The 21,353-nt window shown below is 38.9% G+C and overlaps 1 protein-coding gene across 1 annotated transcript in view; it reads left to right on the top strand.

The window, feature by feature from the left end:
* Positions 1 to 21,353, top strand: part of LOC136874515 (small subunit processome component 20 homolog) — a 278,038-nt gene that overhangs the window by 243,649 nt on the left and 13,036 nt on the right. Inside the window, exons 32-33 of the mRNA XM_068227773.1 lie at positions 2,592 to 2,833; positions 7,346 to 7,528. Coding sequence (XP_068083874.1) covers positions 2,592 to 2,833; positions 7,346 to 7,528 — 425 coding nt within the window. The remainder of the gene's footprint in view (positions 1 to 2,591; positions 2,834 to 7,345; positions 7,529 to 21,353) is intronic.

Here is a 21,353-nt window from a genome sequence, read left to right as displayed (position 1 = left end):
CTTCCTTTTAAGTTCTTTTTATCAATAAAACAATGCAAAAATATAAAATTGAGTTAAAGTTATTGAGAACATTCTATAATAATATTCAATGTATTATATTGTAAAAATAAATAATTCTAAAAAGTTTTATAGACGTTTAGGTTTTGGGTCTACCAGACCTAGCCCGACCTTTCTTGTTACATTTTCCACCCGACCGTTCTAGGGTTAAGGTAGAGCCCCAGCATTTGCCTGGTGTTAAAATGGGAAACCATGGAAAACCATCTTCAGGGATGCTGACAGTGGGGTTCGAACTGTCGGCATCCCTGAAGATGATATTCCGTGGTTTCCCCAAGGCCCACTTTGCATCCACCGACCTCTTTGTAATCTGCTAGTTTCGCTTGTGTGTTGTGGGCCACAGTAACAGAGTCTGGACAACGCTATTTATATAAGGGAACTGAGGATAACGTTTATGGGAAGATGGCAACGACAAATGAACCATATTATACATAAGGGAACCAAGTTCCGTCATGGTGGAACTGAGATATTGAAGCTCAAAGTTAACCTTTGATATTTAATTCCTGTTACACTCTAGAACATTTAATTAAACATTATATCATACAGTGGGATGTATTTTACTTTATTATGTATATTTCTTGAACATGGGATTACTAATTACTTTAATACACTCAAAATTGGCACTTGGTTCCTTTATGCATTATGGATTATTTACTGTACCGGATATGTTAATTGGAACCTGGCAATTGATTCTGTTATGCATTTTTACGTATCATAACTACAGAACTTGTATCACCAATTTGAAGCATTTCACTGACACGTTACAGATTCAGTTAAGTTGCCAGTTCCTGAATATCCTAGGAAAGATAACAATGCAGGTTAACTTGTTATAACTTCAATTTTTGTATTGGACATCCTAATAAACATCATGCTTTATAGTAACCTGTTGATTTTGTGTTCCCTCCTTGCTTATTTTGACCAATTTCATTCATTGTTCTGTACTTAACATCTCTTCATCACGTACTAAATGTACGTAACACGACCTAATAGGTTGAAAGTCGCTTTCGATTACAATGTGGTCGTGAAAATTCTATATTCAATTTCATTCTTCGTTAATTGCATTATAAGTTTAGCCCAATTTTTAAAACAATTGCTCATTGCAGAATAATTACAATTAAATTAATATCTTGTAAAAAGCACAATAAAACATCTGGCACAAGCCACTTGGTTCCTTTATGCAGAATACCCAATCACATATTTTTCCACACCATAAAGATTCCTTGGTATTTGGTTCCGTTATGCATTTTCCTGATTGTGCGATACAAAACTAGCAGTTTTCAATCTTAGATTTTAAAGTAATTATTCCATGCCCAAAAACCTTATTTGCAACACATATAATTCAAAGTTTTTTTCTACAAGATGGCGCTAATAACTCAATTTTAGCAAAATTGGCACTTGGTTCCTTTATATATAATGTGGTCCAAATATGATTCTTATGCTAGTGATGACAGTGAAAGGGATGAGGATTAGAAGTATGGGAGCATGCAATTACTGTATTGACTTTAATATTTTATTGCACACATTAACATTAAATTAAAAAACATTTTACATCACTTTTCTTTTTGCTATTGTAGGTAGAGTCCCGGATGCTTTTGCAACAACATGTGAAGATTATGATGCATTTCTTAAAACAATTGTATATATATATATATATGTATTCCGTTTTGGAACATACAGTTATGTAGGGTTACTTTCTTGTAAATAAAACATAAATCAAAGCCAGATTTTAAAAATTTTCCTTTCTAAAATTATTGTGCATAGATTATTTGATGGCGTGGAGTATCTGCGTATATATGGTATCTACAGCACCACACTTCTTTAAATAGTCTCTATTTCTTTTCATTTCTAGTTCATTTCATTTTCCCTTCATTTATGTGTATTAAGTACACGTGCACCTATGAAGTAAGTATTGTTCAGATTGAGCTAAATTTACTGCTTTTACCACTACTTTCACTCTTTTTGGTTGCCAGCATTGCAGAAATGAACGCCGATGCATCACTTTTCTCCCTCACTTATTCCCACTTCTTCTTAAAGTCAGCATTCAACAGTAATTTCGGTGAGAATGTTAAAATGCTCTCATGTGGCATATCTCTTCCATGATATTAACAAACTAAAGTGAAACCGGAAATGTGTGTGATGCACTCGATATCCAAGGGCATTATGCAGTATTTGTTATCAGCAGTTAAGTACGGTACAGTATTTCTAGAATGAAGAAAATGTCGAAGAGTAATTCAAATTTTTCAGATGATTTTATCATGGTAGAAAATATTCTTGATGGGCTAATTTTCTTAACCTTAACATGAATATTGCAAGCGTTGTCCGCATCGGATATTTTAAAATACAATTTTTTTGTATAAGATATTATAGTTATTATAATGACAACAACTGTTGTTGTTGTTGTTGTTGTTGTTGTTGTTGTTGTTATTATTATTATTATTATTATTATTATTATTATTATTATTATTATTATTATTATTATTATTATTATTATTATTATTATTATTATTATTATTATTATTCCTTTCTTCTAAATGTAGAAAATGCTGAGTTTCTTCTTGCTCATCCTCACGAGTGGGTGCGTCTGGCAGCTGCCCAGTTACTTGGGTTTGTGTTTGGGTCCATGGATATCCATAAGGTGGCTGCGGCTGCTAGGAATACCACTCCACTGATCAGAGATGGCTACCTGATGGTGAATACTAGGAAGAAGTTAAGGTCTCTGGTGTTAGATCTGTGTGCTCAACTCCAGTCTCTATGTGTGGGACAGGAACTGATAGACCAGGTAGCTGTTTTACTTATATTGCATCACTAGTATGTATACAGAGTGGTTGGAAACAATGTGAACATTAGAAGGTTGGTCATACTGATCGATAATTTGAAAAAGGTAATTTCGTACTACAGTATCTCGTGCCATGGTCATTTTATCAGTTACTGAACTGCTGGGCTGAGTCGCTCAGACAGTTGAGGCGATGGCCTTCTGACCACAACTTGGTAGGTTCGATCCTGGTTCAGTCCGGCGGTATTTGAAGGTGCTCAAATACGTCAGCCTCGTGTCGGTAGATTTCCTGGCACATAAAAAATCTCCTGTGATACAAAATTCCTGCACCTTGGTGTCTCCGAATTGCCAGAAATAGTCAGTGGAACGAAAAAATAACAACATTGAAAGGTATTTAAAATGCTGTTACTAAACGTGGCTTAAAACTGACTTGAGGGCACCTTTGCTTGGGGAGGGATTGAAACACAGACCTCCAAGCTGACAGGATCACGCTGGTCTTAATTCATGTGCAGAGTTAGCAACATCGCATCACAAAGCCCATTTTTAATTCACCCGTGTAGTGATCTGATTGGCTAACTTCAGAAGCTAATAAAATAACAGTGGCACAAGATATCAAATTAATTTTTCAAATTATTTTTCGATATGACCAGTCCTCTTAACACATGCACCTGATTCACGTTGTTTCTGACCACCTTGTATAAAAATCATCTGCTGGTATACTACTTTTTGATTGTAGAAGATGAGATTTTCTTTCGTGCTTGATTTTTGCATAATACAGTGAAACCTTGTTAGTGCGTTCCTCAATAACACGTTTTCCTGCTTAGCATGTCATAAATTTGAAGTCCCAATTCTCATTGTATTAAGTCTATATAAAAATACCTCACTTATCGCGTCATGAATTTTTGCTATTACCGCATAGTATGATCACATTTTTCCTAGACCTGAAAATGTTACTGTACTTGTCATCCCTTCTGAAAGAAACATGATTTCCAACTCGGGTAGGAGCTGTCGCCACAGTTTCATGATTACGGGAAAGGGCCTTCCTGAACCTTGAAGGATAAGTTGAACTTTCCGGGAGCAAGCCGTTTTGCTTGCCCATTCGCAGTGAGATTGCTGAATAGCAGAGTGAGCCCGTTTGCGCTTGTATTTCGCATTCTATTTAGAAGGTAGAAATGTATTTGTGTTGAGTGGTACAGTGAAGTGTAGCTAATACTTGTCGCGTGATACAACAGTTTATATCTGGATTAGGAACATAATCTTGTGAAATTGATTAGCGTGGTGCATATTAGTCTTGTGATAGCCTATTATGGATATGGAAAATGTTGGAAAATTCCTTAATAATGAAGACAAATTTAAAATCTGCCAGAAAGTGGACTGGCATAAGCGCGCAGAGGTCGCGAATGTTGAAACTCACACCTTTAAGTTTAGACTCAAATCACTCAAGTTGGTCGTAGTTTTGTTCAATTCAAAATGGCGGCCAAAGTCATTCCTTGCAATTGCAAATGGTAAAGTGTAACCTCCAATTCATCGTCTAAGAGTGTGACCAGAAAATAGTCTAACAACCCACTGTTCCGAAATAAAAAGCTTCTACTAACATTTGTTTTAGAAAGAGTGTGATCTGCAATAATACTTAGATATTTTTGTTGCCCCTGTGCATATGTTTTCATATTTGTTGTCTGGATTTTTTCACACCTATCAGTGTACCGGTACTTGTTATTTTTTAATCCCCAGCAGAAAAAAAAAATTGTTCATATTTGTTCTCGTGTGTTTTTCACTTTTAATAATTTCCTCTCATCTTTAGAAATGGTAGATAGGCCTATAGTTTTCACTGTACCCACGGATACACGACGTAAAATACCCTAATATCGGAAAAAATTATATGTAGTGTTTCCCTATCACAGCTGGGTGTATTTTATTCGTGTATTCATTTGTACATTTTCTCGCTTGACACATTCTTTTTCCTTGTCCCCTGTAGAAACGTCTTATCGAGGTTTCACTGTATTTGTTCACATTATTTTGTTTCTTTTTCCTTTCTTTGTGGCAATGAAAATTTGAATTAATGTATGAAGGATACAATAGGAACATTACTGTAGATTATAAAAAAAAAAAGGTTTTACCTTGTGCTAGTCTTCTTTTTATTAAAGATGGAAGATTAAGTTAAATGTAAAAAGATATTCAGTCTGTTGAACACACAAGTTCATTATAAATATTACAGTACAAGATATCTGTATGAAACAGACTATTAGAAAAGGAATAAAAATACACATGGTTTAACAGAAAATGACATGTTTTGTTGTTAAAAGATCATCATCAGATTCTATCAAGTCACTGTCAATATTTAGAAATATTTATAGACATGATGCTGTTTAGGCTTTTGGGCTTAGGCCGTGTCAAGAAAATAAGGTGAAATTCTTTACGTTTTGCAGAGAACTGTGCTCTGCATCATCAGAAGAAAATCTCGACTGTCCACGAGAAAGGCTTCTTAAACAATGACTTTTTGAAATTTAGATGTTATAATAGAAGTGGAAATGGTACGTTCATTCATCGCCAGACAGCTCCCCGGACGTGGCACAGCGCTAGTGTTCAAATCGGAAGCTGACAGAATCATCAGAATCACCTAAATCAGCAACATCCTTCAGTTAAATTCACTATGGAGATGGAGTCGGGTGGATGCCTTCCTTTCCTGGATGTTCTAGTAAGAAAGAAAACGGACAGCTCCTTAGGACATACCATCTATCATAGGCCTACCCACACAAATCGCTATCTTCATGCAGGTTCTCACCACCATCCAGCTCGAAAACAAGGCATTCTAACGACACTCGCCAAGAGGGCGAGACAAATTTTTGAGCCAACAAATATCGAGGTGGAGATGGACATGCTCAAAGTCACGTTCAAGGGTGATGGTTACAGCGATTTGCAGATTCATAGAGCCCTGCATCCCAGAGAAACGACCAAGCAAAGTGCACAGAAGGAAGAAGTGAAGGGAACTGGCTACTTGCCTTACATTCACAACACCACAAATCGAATTGCCAAGGTCCTCCGCAAACACAATATAAAAATCGTGTTTGGCATCACCACTAAAATTGCTCACAGTCTGAGTAAAACTAAGGACAAATTGTCCTCGCTTTTATATCGTGGTGTATACAAAATTCCCTGTACTTGTGGTAAGGTATACATCGGCCAAACATGCCAGTCCATTGGTACCTGTATCAAGGAATATGAACGTAATATTCGTCTCAACCAGCCAGACAAATAGCTGTGCACGCTCTATCGTCGGGTCATGATGTCATGTTCCAAGATGCTTGAGCTCTTACCGACACTAGACACTACAGTTTCGGGATTATACGGGAAGCTGTGGAAATACGTAGAAATTCTAACAGTTTCATCAGGGACACTGGCTAATCAGTTAAGTAATACCTGTTTGCCAGCCATTAAGTATTACGTAGGTAGTTCCCTTCCCTGTCCCTTCACTATTGTTATTTCGTCTCTGTGGTTTCCAAATTCATACGTTCTTCATCGCCAGATGTTTCATTCCAGGCTTGTGTCAATGTCATACACCTGTCAATGTCATATGTTATGTACACATGTTATGTGACCCGCTTTGACTGATTCTGATGGTTCTGTCAGCTTCCGCTTTGAACGCTAGCACTGTGCCAAACCTGGGAAGCCGTCTGGTGACGAATGAACATACCATTTCCACTTCTATTATAACGTCTAAATTTAAAAACGTCATTGTTTAAGAAGCCTTTCTTGTGGATAGTCGAGATTTTCTTCTGATGATGCAGAGCACAGTTCTCTGTGAAACGTTAAGAATTTCACCTTATTTTCTTGACACGGCATAAGCCCAAAAGCCTATACAACATCATGTCTATTAGTACAGGCCGTGAAAGCATCAATAGCAACATTAGAAATATTTGTTTATGTCTGTCCAAACACTTAGGAACTTGAAATTTGGAATTGATCTTAATGAAGTCCTGCTTTGTCTCCACTCTAACATAGAATTCAGATTAAGAAGAACGAGCAAGTTTACTATGCTGTTTGCATCATGTAGCTATGAGCTTGCACTCAAAAGATAGTAGATTTTAATAATATTATTTGCTTTACGTCCCACTAACTATTTTTACGGTGTTCGGAGACGCCAAGGTGCCGGAATTTAGTCCCGCAGGAGTTCTTTTACGTGCCAGTAAATCTACCGACACGAGGCTCTCATATTTGAACACCTTCAAATACCACCGGACTGAGCCAGGATCGAACCGATTGTAGATTTTAACCACACTGATGATAGGCTTGAAGATGGTTTTTCGTGGCTTCCCATTTTCATACTAGGCAAATGTTGGGGCCACAGTTGCTCTCTTCCCAGTCCTAGCCCTATCTTATCACATCATTGCTATAAGACCTGTCTGTGTTGATGCGCCGTAAAACAAATAGCAATAAATATTGTTAAGAGGCATTTCTTAATTTTAGGTTCTGAGTTTTGTAAGCTAGTTAAAGTAATGTTCCCTTTTCTCTTGTAAACAGGTACTAAAAGATTTAGTATTCCTTGGACGAATCCTCAAAGCCTTGCCAGCAGGTGATGATTGCAACAACATGGAAGATGGTGAAGATGGTGAGAAGACTAACTTGTCCTTCTATTGGATGGTGCAACGGATGAGAAGAGTAGTTCACATGGAAATTATTCATGCTCCTAAATCTACTGCTATGGTGAGTATTTGGAGTTAGAATATCTAGCTGACCTTATTATTAACCCCAGTAAATCTGAACTTGTGCCCCTTACTGATTCTAGCTCTTTTTTATGTTATTCTTTGCTGTGATTTCATTCAATCTTTGATCAGGAAAGACAAAGAAAAATCAAAACTTCCTGATGTTGAAATCAAAACTGTAGGTAGGAGTCCTGCCACAAGAACTTGCTGGGAAAAGTGAGCAAGTGAGGGTTAATGTGAGATAGTATTTGATTATAACACAGAAATGAATATGCTGATTTCCAATCTGTTGCAATTTATTTTTTAAATATTTGCATATTTTATTTTTTATTACTTGGAAATTGTGCATTCAGAATTAATTGCATCATCTTAATTTGACATGTTGCCTTTCAGATGTATTGAACAGTATTTATACTTCCCCTTACACTCAAGACAAAGGCATCAGTTAAAGAGAGAGTATGCATTGGATATGTCAGTTGTATATTTACTTGTGGATCATGGCATGACAATACATGAGGTTTTGTAGTCCTGTACAGTTGAAGTTATAATTAATCCTTCAACCAGTATTTGAATGCTCTGTCGATCAGACTACAGGTGGTAGTTAAATTCTCTGTGACTTAGTATGTAGGAAGTATGACATGAAATATCTTGTCCAGGAAAACTCAGTTAAGAAGTTCCTGCATGATAAGTTTTCCCGCTTAAGACGTGCAATATTCTCGGTCCCTTGATCGGTTGTGTTATGATAGTTGTATACTTTTCCTGTTTAAAATGTTCCAACATAAAAAGTTTTCCCGGTTAACCCGTGAGGGGTCACGTCCGGTTGTTTCAACCATTTCTGTTTATTTTGATCAATCTTTCAGCGAACACTGTTTATTATACTTCCTACCCCACACTTCTGTCACACCACTGTTACCCCTCTCCACTCCTTCAGTGAGTAACAAGCTGGCTATCCGGTCGTTTCGTTCGCACACGACTCCTCACATCACCTGTCTCTGTTCTATTCAACTATACATGACTCATGGCATAGACTTATAATGTGGAAAGTGCACTGTTATCATTCATTGTTGAGTAGAGGGAGAAGGAGCATTGTCTAGATGTGTGTTAAATAAAATTAAACATCATTTTAAAAGTATTTTCCATAAACTGGATTTGAATTTTTATTTTCAGTTTCATCAGCGAAAGGCAATCTCATTATTATAATTATTATGTTAAAAAGTGTTTGACCGGGCGAGTTGGCCATGCGGTTAGGGGCACGCAGCTGTGAGCTTGCATCCGGGAGATAGTGGGTTTGAATCCCACTGTCGACAGCCCTGAAGATGGTTTTCCGTGGCTTCCCATTTTCACACCAGGCAAATGCTGGGGTTGTACATTAATTGAGGCCACGGCCACTTGCTTCCAACTCCTAGGCCTTTCCTATCCCATCGTCGCCATAAGACCTATCTGAGTAGGTGCGACATAAAGCCACTAACAAAAAAAAAAAAGTGTTTGTGTTTAAATAGTATTATCTTATGTTATTGTAACAATAAATAGCGTATTAACCAAGTGCTTGGTGTTTTATTGATTTCTGGTCGAAACGATTGTACGTGACTCCTGACGTTACACTCGGCACACAACCCCTCATGAGTTAAACATTTCAGAATTGTAGAACCCCTTGAGATAAAAAATATCCAGACAATGCAGCTCATCCTTAGAACTCTCCCATCTCTGTGCAAGTTGTGCCCTGTGTTTGACCGTTCACGCGCTTGCGGCGGGTCCCTGACGTCAGAGAGCCAGTCTGTGCTTGCTAAGGCCACACGATGTCTCGCTATGACAACACCAACACCTGCTCTCTTTTCTCTCACTCACTCATTCTCACTCACTCACTCACTCACTCACTCACTCATGGATGTTGTGATACCACATTCGATATATTTTAATATCGATACTCAAGTCACAAAATATTTTGATGCTTTCATAATAACACTTGATATTGTCAGTATTGCTCAGACAGTGTCAAACCTGGAGATAACGAAAGAACAGTAATGAATTAACCTTAAATAAAACCTTCATAACTTTTTTATTACATGCGGATTTCTTAAGTACTGATTTTATGGCCAGACCATTTAATCTCAGTGAATTAGAAACTGGTATTACAATGTGCAAAAGTGGTAAAGCTGCAGGTTTGGACGATATCTGCACTGAGCAAATAAAGCACTTCGGTTCTGGAACAAAGTTGTGGCTCGTGGAATTATTCAACAAATGCCTAGCATCATCCAACATCCCAAAGATTTGGCGGAAGGCACGGGTGACTGTCCAGCGTGGTACAAATCTGCCCATGCAAAACAGATTGATGTGGCACTCAATGAAAGCTGTAGAATAATTACTGGTGTCCTGAAGCCAACTCCTCTCGAGAAAATCAATTACCTTGCTGGTATTGCTCCTTGTGACGTCAGGAGAGAGGTTGCTGCTAACAACGAAAGGCTTAAAACAAATTTAATGCCTTCACATCCACTCTTTAGTTACCAACCTGCCCAACGAAGACTGAAGTCCAGGAAAGCATTTTTAACATCTTCAGAACAACTGGAAGGATCACCAGACAAAGTCAGAATTACCAAATGGAAACAAAAGACCCCTAGCCTTTTGAAATGGATGGAACCACGTGAAGTGTTGCCTCCTGGTCACACCGAGGACTGGTTGACATGGAAGTCCTTAAACAGACTTAGATCTGGAGTGGGTAGAACCAGAGCGACTGTACAGAAATGGAACTTCCCCATCGATACGGCCTTTTGTGACTGTGGTGAACTTCAGACAACTGAACACCTGCTATGTTGTCCCTTGTGTCCATCAAACTGCACAATGGAAGACTTGGTGCTGGCTAATCCAAATGCCCTTGAAGTGGCCAAATTTTGGGCCGAATCTGTATGACATATATTGTTGTAGACCTTTTACTTGTATATATTTGTGTATATAGTTTTTTTGTTTTAAATGTAGTATTATTCTATTGTACTTCTGATTCGAATAAAGAAAGAAGATGGTTTACCCGTAAAATTTACGGAAATTGAAGCATTTTGCGGTTTTACAGATGGACGGTGTAATTTTACTACTTCGCAGACAAAAATTTGAAACGTTAACATTCAGTAATCACTGCACTTCCTTACAATCGATTGTTCCCATGGGTTGAAGCACGTTCAGTCTTGGTCGAAGGCAAGTCCATGATAGTCGATAACTTATTCTTTGATATGATTGGTATATTTAATATTGTGATGTTTGTGTCGTTATTGGAATTGAATTTAAAGCTGGGATAACAGTTTTTCCGTGTGAATCTTGGATATCAACAGGCTCTGCTCCACAAATTCTTTGTTCCGCTCCGTTCGCTTTTGATTTAACCTTTGACCACGTGAGTGTTGTTCTTTGTTCACGAATGTTTTGGCATTTTAAGATTATGACATATTTTAATGAAGGTTTCGTGTTATAACTCCATGCTTTGCAGGTTTCTATATTTATTGGACTAATTACATTCGTTCCAGTGACTGGGTATACCGCTATTAGCGAAGCCCATTAAATTATAATGAGAAGAAGAATTACATTCGTTCCACGGGTGTGTATGTTTATTACCATGTGCATATTCTTTGTTCATGAGGTTAGTGTCATGATCATTTAATGGTTTAAGACTTTGTGTGCTTTGACATGTTTTAATGAAGTGTTTGACTGCCTTGAGTGTTTGTCATACAGTAATTTTATGTGACGTTCAGTGATTCAGGTTCCTTTCGATGTTTCAATAGATATAGAGACATTTGTTGTCAGACATTTTAATTCGCAATATTGCACATGGTGGAAGAAACGTTTTAAGTAATCATGTGAAGTGCGGTAAACACTTAAGTTATGTTAAATCGAAGGAAGATAACAAGAAAATCAACAACTTTTTTTGCCAAGTCTGGAAACGTTGACAGTGACGTAATAGGGCCGAGTGTCTGTTTACTTCCTTTTTGGTGGAACACAATGTGCCCTTAAGTGCAGCTGATCATGCTGGTGCTTTATTTAAGATGTTTCCCACATCAGAAGTTGCAAAGAAATACAGCTGTGGTCACGTGAAAACGAGATGCACTGTAAATGAAATGGCAAAAAATGCATCATCTGAAGTTGTGCCTTCAGAATGGACCATTTTCTTTGGCAATGGATGGAAGCAGTGACACGAATGCCAAGTTGTATCCTATTGTTGTTACATTCTACGATATTCTGCGGGAAAAAGTAGTGAGCACTGTGCTATCTATACTAGCGTTAGAAAGGGACTCATCAGGGTGAAACATAGGTAACCTGACGTTATCACAGCTGAATTCTCATAACATACCAATTGAAAACTGTGTGGCTTTCTGCTCCGACAATGCTCCTGTTATGATAGGACACAAAAATGGGGTTTCAGCAGTTTTGAAGGAAGTTCAACCAGGTATTGCTGTCATAGGTTGCATTTGCCACCTGATTAATCTAGCAGCTGGAAACGGTGCTGGAAGATTACCACTTAAAGTGGATGAGTTCCTTGTTGATATATTCTATTTCTTAGAGAAGAGTGTTAAAAGGAAAGAACGCCTTCAGAAATTTCAGAACTTGCACAATAAAAAGGCAAAGAAAATTCTGAAGCATGTATGAACTAGGTGGTTATCTTCAGGCAGATGTTTGGATAGACTACTGGACCAGTGGGATCCACTTCATTCTTTCTTCAAGGAGGAGGTAATAAATGTACCCAAAACATTTCCACAAGCTTGACATCTTTCAGAATACCTAGAGTTGAACAAAGTGAATCCAAAGAGTATCAGAAGAAGAGAATTCTTGATTCTGCTACTACACTTGCCCCTAAAAGAATAGCATATTCTTCCAAATATGACAAACCCATCCGAAATGTAAGACTTCTGCTACAACATGTGAGGAAAAATTGTTTATGTTCCTATCCTCAAACTTTCCTTCATGTGACTATTCCTGTATTTGATAAATTCAGTGTTACCCTTCAGACTTTTTCCCCACAAGTTCACTTTTTTTTAGAACTTCTAATGGATTTGCTAAAACAGTTGTTCACCAAGTTTGTTAAGCCCAAAATTGTCAAAAGCTCCTCATTGCTTGAAGTTGAGTACAACTTGTTTCAAAATCATAGAAGTCATGATGAGTTAGTTATTGGCATTCAGACTTTGAACATAGTGAATGATCTCGAGGATACAGATAAATCCTTTTTCTTTCATCAGTGATAAACTACTTTTGTACTGCCTGCGACTACATCATCAACAAGTTTCTGCTCAAGGATGATGTGTTAAAGCATGCTCAAGTTGCTAGGTTAGTCAAAATTGAAGATGCACAGTTTTCTTCCATTCGTTTTTCATGGAAAAGTTTCCTGTCATGTTATGCAAGGAAGAGAATGAAACTTCAGATGAGGTGTTGCCATTGATGCTTTCACGGCCCGTCCTTATAGACATGATGCTGTATAGGCTTTTGGGCTTATGCCGTGTCAAGAAAATAAGGTGAAATTCTTTATGTTTTGCAGAGAAATGTGCTCTGCATCCTCAGAAGAAATCTCGACTGTCCACGAGAAAGGCTTCTTAAACAATGACTCTTTGAATTTAGACATTATAATAGAAGTGGAAATGGTACGTTCATTCACCACCAGATGGCTCCCAGGACGTGGCACAACGCTAGCGTTTGAAGCAAAAGCTGACTGAACCATCAGAAGCAGTCTAAGCGGTTCATATAATGTGTGTACATAACATATGACATTGACAGTTGTATGACATAGACACAAGCCTGGAATGAAACATCTGGCTACGAGGAATGTACGAATTTGGAAAACACTGAGACGAAATAACAAAAGTGAAGAGGAGGTTAAACATTTGTCCCCCGGGGGATGCAGTGCCACCTAGATTATATGGACTGCCTAAGATCCATAAAAACGATGTTCCCCTCAGACCTATTGTTAGTGCGATAGGTTCTCCTACATATGCTCTGGATAAATACCTAAGCAAATTGCTTCAGCCACACATAGGATGTACTGAATCATACGTCAGGGACTCTCGGTATTTCGTCAACAAGCTGTCAACCATAACCCTTCAACCTAATGCACTTTTGGTGAGTTTCGATGTGGAGTCCCTGTTCACTAAAGTGCCGATTGACTCGGTCATGTCTCTCATTGAACACCTGTTCCCTGAGGACATTACTAAATTATTTTACCACTGCATGACTTCCAGCTATTTCTTGTGGGGTGGGAATTTTTACGAACAGATGGACGGAGTGGCTATATGAAGTCCACTTTCGCCCGTAGTGGCTAATTTCTGTATGGAGCATTTTGAGGAGTAGGCTATTGCTTCGGCGCCCGTCAAACCTATGATATGGTGGAGGTATGTTGATGATGCATTTGTGGTCTGGACAGAAGGTCCTAAGAAGCTTCATCCATTTCTAAACCACCTAAATCAGCAACATCCTTCTATAAAATTCACTATGAAGATGGAGTCTGACGGATGCCTTCCTTTCTTGGATGTTCTAGTATGAAAGAAACCGTACGGCTTCTTGGGGCATACCGTCTATTGTAAGCCTACCCACACAAATTGCTATCTTCATGCAGATTCTCACCACCAACCAGCACAAAAACAAGGCATTTTCATGACACTCGCCAAGAGGGCGAGACAAATTTTTGAGCCATCACATATCCAGGTGGAGATGGACACGCTCAGAGTCGCATTCAAGGGTAATGGTTACAGCGATTTGCAGATTCATAGAGCCCTGCATCCCAGAGAAACGACCAAGCAAAGCGCACAGAAGGAAGAAGTGAAGGGAACTGCCCACTTGCCTTACATTCACAACACCACAGATCGAATTGCCAAGATCCTCCTCGAACACAATATAAAAACCGTGTTTGGCACCGCCACTAAAATTGCTCACAGTCTGACTAAAACTAAGGACAAATTGTCCTCGCTTTTATATCGTGGTGTATACAAAATTCCCTGTACTTGTGGTAAGGTATACATCGGCCAAACATGCCGGTCCATTGAACGTAATATTTGTCTCAACAAATCAGTTAAAGGTAAAAATTTCATAATGTTCCATATTGAACTGTATCACAATTAAATTGAAATAAGAAATTAAGTGGTTCAACCTATTCAATACAAGTTAATAAGAAATGTAGTGTTGCTTACTTATTTGGTTAATAGCCTTTCTTCAAGATGGCTGTGATCTTTGTTTGTTTGATTAAATTTGGCAATTGCCTCCCTCTGTAGGATGTTCACGAAGAAGTTGGACAATCATTCTCTATCACTACAATGAATAATAAATTCTGGTTGAATATCATCCACACTTGCTACTTCGCTTGGCTTGATGTCAGCAATTGCAGTAGTTATCTCATTCGCAGTAAAAGGTCTGGAGTATTTAGATATATCAGAATTTTCAGATTCTTCTGTATGCGTTTTGTGAATAATTTATCCCTGCTACTTTTGGAAGTCATGACTATGTGAGAGGCAGTTCTGTTGGGGTGAATTTCTGAACTCAACTTCAACTTCCACTCTTCTTTCCACATCGTATTAGAAATTCAGGGTGTATCCCATCAAAACCAGATACCTTGCCTGTCTCCAGTCATTGAGAGCTGTTTCTAATTCCTCCATTGTGAACTGTTGTTATTTGCTGTAAATTACCAAGTTCTTTCTTTACCATTTTTGTATGATTTTTGTCTCGGGCTCTAGACCAGGCATCGTCAATCGAGAGCGAAATGCCTTCAGAGCCAGTTTGCTCCCCGCTCTTGTGGAGAGAAAGGAGCTTAGCAAGCAAGTAGGGGAAGAAGTAGGTGAATTGCATGACGTAGTACGCACTGAAGGTCAGTGGTGCAAAGGTATAGCACATCCTTCTGGACAGGTTAAAGTGCGACACGATACACGTGAACTCACATGAGGTGACAGTAGTGTGTTCCCGCCTTTATCCTCACACCACACGACGTTCAAGCCTAGTCGGTAAATGTTGCATTTACTATGGAAGAGAGTTTAGCACAGCGTAGGCATCGACGCCAACAAGTTTCAAACCTTCTTGGGAAGAAGAGTATTTGATACTTCAAGAAAATAACACACAAAATGTTTAATATGTAATAAATATTGAATCACGTTAAAAAATGTAATCTGCAGCACTGTTGTTCCTTATGTCATGCCAACAAGTATGATAAATATGAAGGCCGAGAAAGGATAGCATCACTAGAAAAACTTAAAAATACCACATTTGAGGATGTACGTATATTTCATATTGCCCTACTCTATTTATATTATAATGTTGTTTTTTTTTTTTTTTTGCTAGTTGTTTTACGTCGCACCGACACAGATAGGTCTTATGGCGACGATGGGACAGGAAAGGGCTAGGAGTGGGAAGGAAGCCGCCGTGGCCTTAATTAAGGTACAGCCCCAGTATTTGCCTGGTGTGAAAATGGGAAACCACGGAAAACCATTTTCAGGGCTGCCGACAGTGGGGTTCGAACCTACTATCTCCCGAATACTGGATACTGGCCGCACTTAAGCGACTGCAGCTATCGAGCTCGGTATTATAATGTTTCATAATTCCTCAGAGATGATTTATTTATGTTCTGGTATGTATTTCATTGCTGTTGTTCAGATGGTAACATTTCTGAGCGGCAAGTACAGTACCGCCACGGTATGCAACCCGCCTGTCCTCTGCTTTCTTTTCGCGTGACTGATAGCCATTCCAAGCGGAGTAAGTAACACTGGCTCCCTAGAGCAACTACGTGATGATGTCTGCTCTAGACAGTGAGACAATTCTACTAGCTATTTGATCTGGTGATATTCATCGACATTTTCATATTGGTGGGCTGCATCCTCCCAATTTCTTCAGTAATCTTTAAGACTGTCTACTTGATTTCTCAAAATCTAGGCCCGTTGTTGTCTTTATCTATTTCTCTTTTCTTGCAGCATTCAGTTTTAGTAACAGGTCATGAACTAAATCTGGACCACCTTCCTCCTTATAAAATTTGTAAAGTTCTTTGCATTTGTTGTTCCTTCATCATCATGATCATGGTAATTTTTGCAGCTCCAGTTTCCCAGGTACTGTTGGTGAGCCTCTTTCTCTCTGACTTATTGAGATACATTCGGTTGTTAATGACATCCTCCAATGTCCTTACCCAATCTGCAATGTCCATCTTTACAATGTCCATCCATCCATTGGGTTCTTGGTCTTCCCACCATCCGTTTTCCTACCACATGCCTCTCCAAGTTAACATAATCCATCCTCATTACATGCCCGTACCACCTCAATCGGGACATGCTGACTCGATCTAACAATGATGTCTCAATCCCAGCTTCCTTTCTAACCATGTCTTTCCGTAACTTGTCCAGTTTTATTTTTTGAATTGTGGACCTCAAGAACTTCATCTTAGATGCCTTGATGAATCCTTAGTGAGAGTGCAGGTTTCGATACCACAAGTTAAGATTGGTATGAAGTACTGATTGAACATCACCAGTTTTGATTTTGTTGGTGCTTTGGGATCCCAGAGGAGTTTTCGTACTTGCTGGTAAAAGTGAGAGCTCTTGTATACTCTATTCTTCTCAGATCATAACATCATCGGCAAAAGCTATTGCATTTAGTTCACCAGAGGTTTTCTTGATATTCTTCATTATGTCACCCATGATGTTAATAATCCCAGAATATATTCCTTGTGGAATCCCCTTGGTATAATTTTTTTGCAGTTGAGATTACAGCACCATCAAATCTGTTATCATTTTAAGGTGTTGCTGGGATCTGTCTTATTACTTTATCTAGATCCTGAGAGAACATTTAACAGTTTGCCTTCTGAAAGTTCTAACTTGGCCTAGGGATGGATTGAATCACCGGGATCTGAATCCTTATTTTGTATATGATTGGATGGCATTGACCGCATGGGAAGTCCCCTAGGACTATTCTGGATATGTTTATTAGAGGTTGATTTTGAGGATTTTGTATAGAAAAACATAGGTCTGGGTTGTATTCTCTGTTCCATGCTACAAATCTGTATGTACCTTGTCTTTTGCAAAAAAGAATCAGGCTCAGACTGTTCTCCTCTCCCCATTCTGCAAGTGCATTACCATTCTGATCACTGTTATATTTCCACGTTATGTGGTGGCTGTTGAAATCACCCACATAGATAGTAAAGTGAGGGAGTGGAGGCAAGATTCAGGCGGCCATTGGACTAGTGATGGTTTGTACATATTCACTACTGTAATCTCTTCAATTTTTATGGCGATTTTCTGGATGTCATTCTCAGTGTTAACACTTACTAGGTGGGCATTTTCTATGTTGCTACAAACATAAGTTATGCAGCCATATATATGATGGTATGTAGCACCAAGTACTTCATATCCTGGTATTCTGCCTCTGGATCTAAGGTAATCTGTACTGTCAGTATAAGTTTCACCGGGTGAGTTGGCTGTGCGGTTAGGGGCGTGCAGCTGTAAGCTTGCACCCAGGAGATAGTGGGTTCGAACCCCCAATGTCGGCAGCCCTGAAGATGGTTTTCCGTGGTTTCTCATTTTCACACCAGGCAAATGCTGGGGCTGTACCTTAATTAAGGCCACGGCCGCTTCCTTCCCATTCCTAGGCCTTTCCTCTCCCATGGTCATCATAAGACCTATCTGTGTTGGTGTGACGTAAAGCTAATAGGAAAAAAAAAGGAAAAAAAAAAGTATGAGTTTCTTGGATAATAGTAATGTGAATATTCTTTTCTCTCAGGATCTTGGACAGTATCTTACATTTTGATCTGCTTCATTCTTATGTGTTGAACTGGCATATTCAGAGGCTAGGTCCAACATTCCTTTTCTTCTGGCTCTGAAAAGAGCTATTTAGATGCAGTTTGATTCCATGTGTATCAAAGCCAGGAGAACTTACTCAGAAGGTAAGTCTGGCCGCCTGATCATTGTTGCTCGCTTAGCACCACCCCAGAGTTCAGCTGTAGGGTACGTTAAGGCTAAACCTACAGTCATGAGCAATTTTAGCTCTCAATTATACATAAATAAATACCCTGCCAGTCAGAAATTTTTACACAAAATTAATTTATTACAGAATCTTAAGAAAACCAGATAATAATTGATAATGGAGACATTGTAAGTTGTGTGATTCGCACTCTATTATTACATACAAAATAGAATAGATATTTGCACACATAGTTGCCTTGTACTGCCTGCTGTCATTTCTTGATGGATGCAGTACTTTTGCATCCATCTCTTGCCACAGGCCAGAGCAAAGTTTAGCTTCCACTAAAGTCCCGGTCTCATCAATGACTGTGACAATATGGAAGCTGCTGGGGTATGAGTGGTGCTGAGTAATGGCATTCAGAGTACAACCAGTGCGTCTGAGTGATATGAAAGGTGTTGCTCATAGGGCAGTCGTGCTGCAATAGTGCTGCCTGGCCCAGTGAGGAAAGCAATGGCAAACTACCTCACTCCTCGTCTTGCCTAGTACGCCTCATTTTGGTACTGCCATTGGTTTTTGCGGTTTTCATATAACTGCATAGCCTTTGGTGGTGCTATTTGAGGATTCAACCAGCCTCTGGGCTGATGACCTAACAGACAGACAGTTGCTTTGTAGATTGAGGTGACTGGACATCAAAGGCTAAGGGAGAAAATCCTGAAGTAAAATCTCCCTCTGTGTTAGGCTCAGCAGGTCAACAGAGGAATTATTGAGGAAGTTGCTTTCAAGAATAATACAAGCCTTGGGTAAATAGAAATTCATGACAGTGACATCAGTTTGGTGTGAATATGGCTTACAGCCTGATGTTTCACCAGCTGCCAAAACCAAACGAAGACAAAGTATCTGAGTAAGAACATTAAATATCCTGACATTGACAAAGAAAACTGAAGAGCTGGTTGATGTCATGGAAAGGAGGAAACTTCTGATCATGGGGTTGAGTGAAACAAAGTGGAAGGAAACCGAGAAAATAAATATCAGATTGGACTATTGTCTTTACTGGTCTGGAAATGAAGTAGAGTCTAAGAATGGAGTGGGATTTTTAATACAAAAAGACGTAGATGCTTGTAGTGAAGTCGAGTTTGTTAGAGAAAGGTTAGTTATCTGTGAACTTAGGAGGAAAAAAATACAATGTGATCCAAGTCTATGCTCCACAGGTAGCATGCTCAAAGGAGGAAAAGGCCAACTTCCTTAATAATTTGGAAGAAAATCTAATTTTAAGGGGTGTTTTTAATTCACAAGTTGGCTCACAATGAATAGGATATGAATCCACACTGGGCCCTCATGGAATGGAAAATAAAAATGAAGAGGGAGAATATATGCTAGACCTATGCATGAGAAACCACCTCATAGTGAGTAACACTTGGTTCAAGGAAAGGGACTTCCATAAAATCACAAGGTATAACTGGGATGGTAAAAAGGGTACAGTAATAGATTATAATCTGAAAGATCAAAATGAATAGAAGAATGTGAATGATGTCAAGGTCATTCCAAGTGAAGATCTCATAGATCATTTTTGCCACCAGAATGCTCTATGAGAAGTATTGGGAGAAATATAAAACACTTATAACTGCTTTTCTGGACATCAATAAAGTATACAACTGTGTTCCATGCAGGCATATATGGGAATGTTTGTGACATAAGAAAGTGCCTGATGACATCATAGCATGAGTACAACGATTATATGATGAAACCAAGAGTTGTGTGCAGGTCCAGGATGGAAGGTCAGGTTGGTTTGAAACAAAGAGTGGAGTCCAGCAAGGAAGTTGTATTTCACCACTCCTCTTCATAATCATAATGGATGAAATTTTTTCTTTTTTTGCAAAGTTGCTTTATGTCGCACCGACACGACAGGTCTTATGGCGACAATGGGACAGGAACAACCTAGGAGTGGGAAGGAAGTGGCCGTGGCCTTAATTAAGGTACAGCCCCAACATTTGCCTGGTGTGAAAATGGGAAACCACGGAAAACCATCTTCAGGGCTGCCTACAGTGGGGTTCGAATCCACTATCTCCTAAATACTGGATACTGGCCGCAGTTAACTGACTGCAGCTATCAAGCTTGGTGGATGAAGTTTTACAACCAGTTAAAAGAAAGGATCCAGCAACTAATGCCCTGGTTTTTGCTGCTGATGTAATGGTACAGGGTGAGATGGAAGCAGAAGTACAAGCTAGACTAGATCTTTGGCATGAAGCTTTTACTACCTTAGGTTTTAAAAACAGCAAAATGAAGACAGTTGCAACTGTTTGTCTAAGAGTTTGAGATGAGGAGATGGATATTGTAGACAACTTCCAGTACTTGGGTAGTGTTTTGTCCTCAGACAATACCATACAGCAAGAGATTAGCAACAGAACACAGAAAGCTTACACATTCTGTCATGCTGTACATCAAATACTTTGGGATGAAACATGTCCGTTAATTTCCAAGATCAGCTTGTACAAAATATATCTGGTACCTATATTGACATATGGTTTAGAAGCAGCAACACTTACTGGATCAACAAAGAGTCATCTTCAGGCAACAAAATGAAGTTCCTCCGTTCTTATCTCCAAAAACAAAAATGAATAAAATAACGAATGTGGATATCCGACAACAGCATGGATTGGAAAGTAGCTTACTGGAGAGCCTTGAAGTGAAGAGATTGCAATGGTATGATCACATGAAAAGAAGAGATCCCCATAGGATTCCTCGCATACTTGGAACGCAATGTTCCTGGTAAGAGACCAATAGGAAGACCTCGTGATGTTTGGGAGAAGCAGATTTTCAAGGACCTTGAAATCAGAGATGTAAACTGGCATCGCAAATATGAACATCATCTGTGGATGGACATGTCAAACTGGAGGAGGCTCGTACACAACTGCACCCGGCTTGCTGGAGCAAAGAAATTA

This window comes from Anabrus simplex, chromosome 5 (genome assembly GCF_040414725.1).
Source record: "Anabrus simplex isolate iqAnaSimp1 chromosome 5, ASM4041472v1, whole genome shotgun sequence".
NCBI lineage: Eukaryota > Metazoa > Arthropoda > Insecta > Orthoptera > Tettigoniidae > Anabrus > Anabrus simplex.
Note: the sequence above shows the minus strand (reverse complement) of the source record. Positions and strands in the feature narration are given on the sequence as shown.